Below are 7,134 nucleotides of genomic sequence, written 5' to 3' on the forward strand. Positions count from 1 at the left end.
GCTCACTGCTCCTTAGCACTGCCGTGGAGGTGGGAGAGGTTCCCACCACTGCCGCTGTGCTTGCCAGCCATGAGCCCGGCTTCTGGCTGAGCAGCACTCCCCCTGTGGGAGCACACTGACCACCAAGGGGCAGCTCCTGCATTGAGCGTCTGCCCACTGGTGGTCAGTGCTCATCATAGCAACTGGTCATTCTGGTTGTTCTGCTATAACAGTCGCTTAGGCTTTTATTATATAGATGGAAATGTTCTGCATCTTAGTTACATGAATGTACAAAGATATAAAAATGCATCAAGTCATTAAGATTGATATATTTTACTGTATATTAATTATACTTCAGTAAACAAAAGAAAGGGGACACATATATACTGTTCTTGTAAAAATATGATTCTATTATATTATAAAACTTGAACCTAAGTGAAAATGCTGGCTGTAATAAATATTAAACATATCAAATTGTTATGGGGATCACCCTCTGGAGAAAAGTAGTGAAAATGGGAGGGGAGGACTGAGTAGCTTTCACACTCAGGTATTATGTGAAATCACTTCTCCTCCCCCCCCCCCAATTTATTGAGTACCCACTAAAATCTAGACACTCCTTAGGTACATGGGGTCAAATATAGAGAAGTGCAAATGTGTGCACTTAAAGAGCTCATATTAGGGATACATGAACACTATCACTATATAACATGCTAACTGCTATACTTAAGGACTGGACAAAGTGTTAAGAAATCACAATGGGAGTCCTTACACTGTTTGGAGTAGGAATAGGTCAGAGCAGGATGACTTTTAAGAATGTAGAATGAAGAATTAAGGCACGTCAGACCGACCAGTGTGTCCCAGGCAGAGGGAACAACACATGCAGGCAGAGTGAGTTGATGGCCTACTTTCTTATCATGGTTGGCACCTGAGGTCCAGAAGAGAAGAAGGTGGGGAGACACTATTGAAAAAGTATGATAAAAGATTATGAAGGCCTTGGAGGCCAGGTTAAGGAGTTGGGTTTTTATTCTGAAATGTAATGGAAGGGTACTTAAAGATTTTTAGTAGGGAAATAACTTTCTATTTTACTTTATTGTACTTTAAGAATTATCAATTTAGTGGCATAAACATGGAGGAACTTCAGTATAATCATATTTTCTTTATCCATTTATCCATCAGTGGACACTTAGATTGTTGCCATATCTTAACTATTGTAATTAATGCTGTAGTGAACAAGGGAGTACATATATCTTTCAAGTATGTGTTTTCATTTTCTTCAGATAAATACCCAGAAGTAGAATTGCTGGGTTGCATTGTAGTTCTATTTTGTGTGTGTGTGTGTGTGTGTGTGTGTGTGTGTGTGTGTGTGTGTAGTTCTATTTTTAATTTTCTAAGGAACTTCCATCTTTTTTTTCCGTAGTGGCTGAACCAATTTACATTCCCACCAACAGTGCACAAGGGTGCTTTTTCTTCACAGCATAGCCAACATATTTGTCTTTTTTATGATAGCCATTCTAACAGGTTTAAGGTGATAGATATCTCATTGTGGTTTTGATTTGCAACCCTCTGATGACTAGTGATATTGAGCATCTTTTCATGTACCTGTTGGGCATCTGTATGTCCTCTTTAAAAAATGTCTATTCAGATCCTTTGCCCATTTATTTTATCCAATTGTTTTTTTGCTATTGATTGACTTGTATGAGCTCTTTGTATATTTTGGATATTAATCCCTTATCAGATATATGACTTGTAAATATTTCCTCCCATTCAGTAGATGGCCTTTTAATTTTGTTGATGGTTTATGTACCCTTTTATTATTTCAAAATAACTATCATCATATGCTTCAAATGGCCAATGAGGAAGGTGAAAAGGAAGCAAGATCACAAAAGAAACAATTCATTACATGAGTCAATACACTGCCTTTGTGGCATTTTAAGTTTTAAATGCCCCTTCCATCCACTCAGGCTGCTCTCACAGGCCATGTTGCTACTGTTTCACCCAAAAGCACTTCCTTGCCTTCCAACCACAATTAAAGACTCCCCTAAAAGTAGCTCCTTTTCCAAATAACACCCATAAAATATACTCAAGGGCATATGAAAACGTTATATTTTAGTTAAAATACCAATAAATGTTAGGAGCCGAGATCATAAAAAAAGTTTACTTCCTAAATCTATAAGCCAAAATGCTACCTTTTACTGATACATGTTGACAAAGGCATGCAGATAACAGTAAGCAAAGCTTAAGGACTTGAAAAAGCAACACTTAAGGGAAAATTTCACTTTTTTCAAATGCTCTGTGTTTTCAAATTACAGACTTAGGCTGTTTCTTTGAAACAAGTCTTCCTATTTTAAAAAAATCCTTCTGTCCACTATTTATACATGTGTTTTGCTATTTCTAGAAAAGTGACTTGCTTTTATGTTTAAATAGCATTTCTTCCAATCAAAATTAATTTTAAGAAACTAACTGCAAACATAAAACTATTTTGATTCTTTTTATTTTTTATTGAACTTATTGGGGCGATGGCTCACTTTCTTCTTGATGCCCTTAATTTACCCAGAGTCAGTAGTAGTGACAAGTTTACCTCTGCTATTCAGTGAATAAAAAGAAAGTTTGATTTATAGCAAAACAAAACATATGAGAAGACAGCAAAACTACTGACAAAACTATTAACTATTATACCAAAACCCCACTTTTAAAACCATGTTTTAGTCTTATGAGGATACACTGGAAATTTTAAAATATTAGTCTCATCCTAGCATACACTAAAGATACCATTGTATAAATGTACTGTTAACATTTGTGACACTGTGCAAAGCAGCACTTGAAACAGATGTAGCACAAATGCTTAAATTTCATATGATTTTTATATGGTCCCCCCAATCAAACTTAATTCCATCCATCCAAAGCTGACTGCAAGTAACAGGTATGACTAATTTTAAAAGAGCATATATCCATGTCCTAAGGGGTGTGCAGCAAGAAGTTACTAAGTCCTAGGTGAAATACTATATTCACATACTCCACAGTATACATTAGTGAAAAGTTCCAGTCACAGTAACTTTTCACAACAAGATTTATTGTCAGAGCTTGTAAGTGGATATACTGGGAATAGTTCCATGCCTATTAGGGAAAAAACCTCCCAACTAAATGTACAACTTATGCCTGTAGCAACACTGACAGAATTGAATCATCTAGTAGGAAAAAAAAACAACAACTTTCATTTTGCAGTGTTTACAGTTGAATATAACCAAGATCCCCAAAATTAAAAGCTATTTTGAGAAGAGATCAAAACAATTGCCCTCCAACCACAGAGAAATTGAAAAATACGTTTCACATTATTCTGCATAAAAATAAGCTACAAATCAAACCCTAACATCTCTTTGCTGAAAAGACCTGAGGAACTAAGATGTCTGCCAACAATCAAAGGAAGAACTATTTGATAATCAGTGTGACAGAAAACAGATATTTATGGCTCCTAGCTATGAGCAAATGAAAGACTAGAGTAAATTTTAAGAAAAATTCCCCAGCTGTTCTAAAATTTCAGAGCTTCCAAAATGGCTAGATCCTAACAGCTAAAGAACAAATAGTTACCACATGCTTCGGGGCGGGTTGGGGGTAAGCAGGAGGGAGTGGCTGAAAGAGACTCAGAAAAAGAAAACGCTCCCAAACGATGGCATATCATTAGTAATTCAGGTATAGATAGCAACATGACAAGAGCATCATTAAGATCATTAACCATTTCCTAGAACATGTAATTATCATGTAAGATTAAAATGAAAAACCTGAATAACCTTGGAAAAACATAAAGACTAAAAAGAAAATAATTTATGATTGGTAATTAAAGGTATTACAGAAAGTATCTTTCCATACCTACATAAGGAAAAAAGATCAAACTCAAATGGGAAGAAGGTTGTTTTTTACTTTAGGAAAAAATGAAGTATGTAAGATGGCAGGATAAAAAGAGCTATCAGATGAAATTTCCATTAAAAACAATATTCAACTTCCCCCCTCTGTTCACAGAACTATCTTGGGCCTCTAAAATACCATGGATAAATTACACAGCCACCAAATATTTTAAGTATGAAGACTATGTGGCAGCCCAGAAAAATTCATGGGACATTATAGGTAGAAAAAGCAGAACACAAAGTAATATGTACACTGTGATTACAATTCTAGGTAAAAAGATGTGATGATGGTTGTTAAAGGGGGTGGTAGTGAGACTTTATTTTTCCTTTCCAAAGATTCTGTAAATATTGCCATGAAAGTTTTATGGGTCAAAACCCATTTTTACTTTAAAAAAATTTCTGGTGTCTGTATCTATGAGTTTGTTTATGTTTGTTCAAACCCCCTTTTAAATTATGGGTCTTGGCATTCAGAAAAATGCTGAATAAGTGGTTCCTTTAAAGAAAAGAAAAGGCACATTGCTTTGTAGTGTATCCTTTAAGTGGCCACACTGTAAATGGTGGGTTATTATCTGTATCAGTACTCAAGGGGTGTAGACCTTCAGACTTAGGATGTACAAACATCTGCTCTTCTAAGTGGAAGAAATGGTCACACCCTTTTGGGAAAGACATTTTTAAAAAGATTATGGTATTTTGAAAGATGTCTACTTGCTCCATTTTTCTAAATAGATCAATCAAAAACCAAAAAGAAAGTATCAAAACCAGAAGTTTTTAAAGGGAACCTACTAATCAAACTGTTATTGGAAACTAAGAATTACAAAGTTAAAGCCTCCCTTTTTTGTCTATTATGTTTTCCCCTTTGGTTTTCTTTCTGAAGGAACACTTTCCTTGACCAACTATTCAGTTTGGTAGTTTCCGTTCTTATAAATACCATACTTGACTAAAACAAATTACAACACATCCAAATGGCATTTCCCCAACACTATTAAGATAATTCTAAGAAAATGAGGGAGTCTAGCAAAAGACTTCAAGGATTACGGTAATGTATTTTTTTAAGGTTCAATATACAAACAGGACTCTTACCCAGGTTGATTTAATAGTTTGAATTCAATTTCATCGGGTCACTGCAGGCAAAGCGATTCTTGATCTCCTCTCCATTAGTAACCTATATTAACTACCCCATGGAGGTGAAGTCCTCCCTACTTTTCTCCTGTAGGTCAGAATCCTTTGGATCAAATCATCCAATTTTACTAGGATAACTGCGCTTAGTCGAGTCCTTCCTTTCTTTTCCACTGGACAAATCCCTACAAGGCTAACACAAACCTAACATGTGGTAAATAGGTAGGCTAGGTCCCTAAAAAGCTCTGCCTCCTGTGGGTTCCGACTGGGCATCTCCCCGCCCCACCCCCTCACGGCTAGTCTCAAATGGAACACTAACAGTAGCTAAGGTAACCAAACAATTAGGAAGAAGAAACGAAAAGAGTTTCTCTGGTCTGGGGGTTGAGAGGCTTGCTCAGAGGACAGATTTTCCATTGCGCGGGGTGGGTTAAAGACCACAGAAGTGCAAAAGCAGTACTCTAATCTTTGAAGGCCAGTGGCAGACGCTGCCACGCTCTCAGCAGGAAGGGGGTGGAGGGAGCAGGAGGAAAGTGGGAGGGAGGGGGGAGAGAGAAGCAGCAGCGGAGGGGGGTGGAAGAGGGGAAGCTGCGGGGAGCGGGAGTGGGGAGGAAGGAGGGGCCAGAGGTGGAGCCCGGGCTTCAGGGAAGCCCGCGCGGGCCAGAGCACCTGGGGCGGAGTCGCAGGCTCGCCCTTCCCCTTGGTCACAGTCGCGCGGGGTGCACCCCGAAGGGGCGGGTCTCTTCCCCTCCCTCCTCTCCCTCCTTTCCATCTCAGCAGCGCCCACAGTCTCCCTCTCTGGCTCATACAAAAGCAAAATGTCCGCCATCTTCCGTGGCCACTGCGGTCGCCGCCGCCACCGGTCAGGCTCTCCTGTGGTTTCTCCCCAGGGCTGCCCCTCCCCTGACCCCGGGCGCCGAAGTGGCTCTGAAACCGCCGACAGCACCGCTCAGCCAGCCCTCTGCGCCTCCCGCCCCTCCCCACGTCCCTCCGGCGACGCAGGACGGCTCTGGCGGGGGCGAGGAAGGGAAGCTGCCCCAGCCCACTGGCTCCCATTCCTGGTCGCCTCACTCTCTTGATGGCCCCTTTACCTTGATGCAGTACGGGGGTTCGTCGTAGGTGACCAGCATGTACCTGTCTCCGCGGCTGGCTGGGTCCCGGGCGCGCAGCTGCGGGGAGAGGGATGACAGAGGGGGCCCGCGAAGGGAAGGAGGGAGGAAAGGGCAACACAAACGTTACAGAAGCACCTAAATCCACCCCACCCCCACCCCCACCCCCACGGGAGATCTTCCCATCTCTCCCCTCCCTTCCCTTTACCTTCAAAAATAACTCCACAGCACCTTTGGCAATGTCCAAATAGGAGGTGCCCAAGTCAGTGCGCTGGTTCATAGAGGCGGACGTGTCTATAAGGAACAGCAGGATGGGCATCTTCCTCCTCACCCCTGGCTCTGTTCCCTGCTCTCCTGGCCCTCACTGCTGCGTGCTGCCACCCGAACCCTCAACTCTCGCAGAGCCAGGGCGCAGAGAGCCAGAGGAGAGAGGGAGATGAGACTGGACAGATGAAACTGCCCCTGGCCTCCTCTTTCTGCAGCCCCACCTCCTTTCCCTCCAAGGGAACTTGAAAGTGTTAGCGTGTGTAGCCCTCGGGGCCCTCCCCCTTCCTCTCTTCTGCCACCACTACTGCCGCCGCTGCCACAGACACTACTGCCCAAGCATCCGTCCACGCTCACTCTAGCGCTCGCCTCAGACTGAGAGCTATCTGTGTTCACCGACACACAACTTCTGTTCGCTCACCTACCACCGGCACCATGTGACCAGAACCTACGCCATTGGCTGCCAATTATGTTTATTTGCATATTCATTAGATGACAGCAAAGGGAGGGATTTGGGCGAACCCTGGGAGTTGAAGTTTGAACCCAGGCAGGGAGTAAGGGGAAATGTTAAGGACCCTTCTTTAAAGCCTTAGGAGGTGTTAGGATATTTCGGGGGTTGGATGGATTTTATCTTGCTCTTCAAAGATGATGACTCATTCCAAAGGAAGAGTGAATTTGAGCAACAGTTGTACAGAAGTACAGAAGCAGATGCTTAGATTGGCTGCACAGAAAACTTTTCTAACTTCAGTCCATCAATCCTGCTACTAGCT

At 41.8% G+C, this 7,134-nt stretch overlaps 1 protein-coding gene across 3 annotated transcripts in view; it reads right to left on the bottom strand.

The window, feature by feature from the left end:
• The window catches only part of LOC307095242 (integrator complex subunit 6-like), a 74,173-nt gene extending 67,451 nt beyond the window's left edge, over nt 1-6,722 (bottom strand). For all 3 annotated transcript variants that reach the window (XM_079764456.1, XM_079764455.1, XM_079764454.1), the window contains exons 1-2: nt 6,309-6,722; nt 6,083-6,160 (exon numbers count right to left, since the gene is read on the bottom strand). In XM_079764456.1, coding sequence (XP_079620582.1) covers nt 6,083-6,160; nt 6,309-6,419 — 189 coding nt within the window. In that variant the 5' untranslated portion in view covers nt 6,420-6,722. The remainder of the gene's footprint in view (nt 1-6,082; nt 6,161-6,308) is intronic.
• Nucleotides 6,723-7,134: the final 412 nt, after the last annotated feature.

Source organism: Cnephaeus nilssonii (genome assembly GCF_951640355.1).
Source record: "Cnephaeus nilssonii genome assembly, chromosome: X".
NCBI classification, from domain to species: domain Eukaryota; kingdom Metazoa; phylum Chordata; class Mammalia; order Chiroptera; family Vespertilionidae; genus Cnephaeus; species Cnephaeus nilssonii.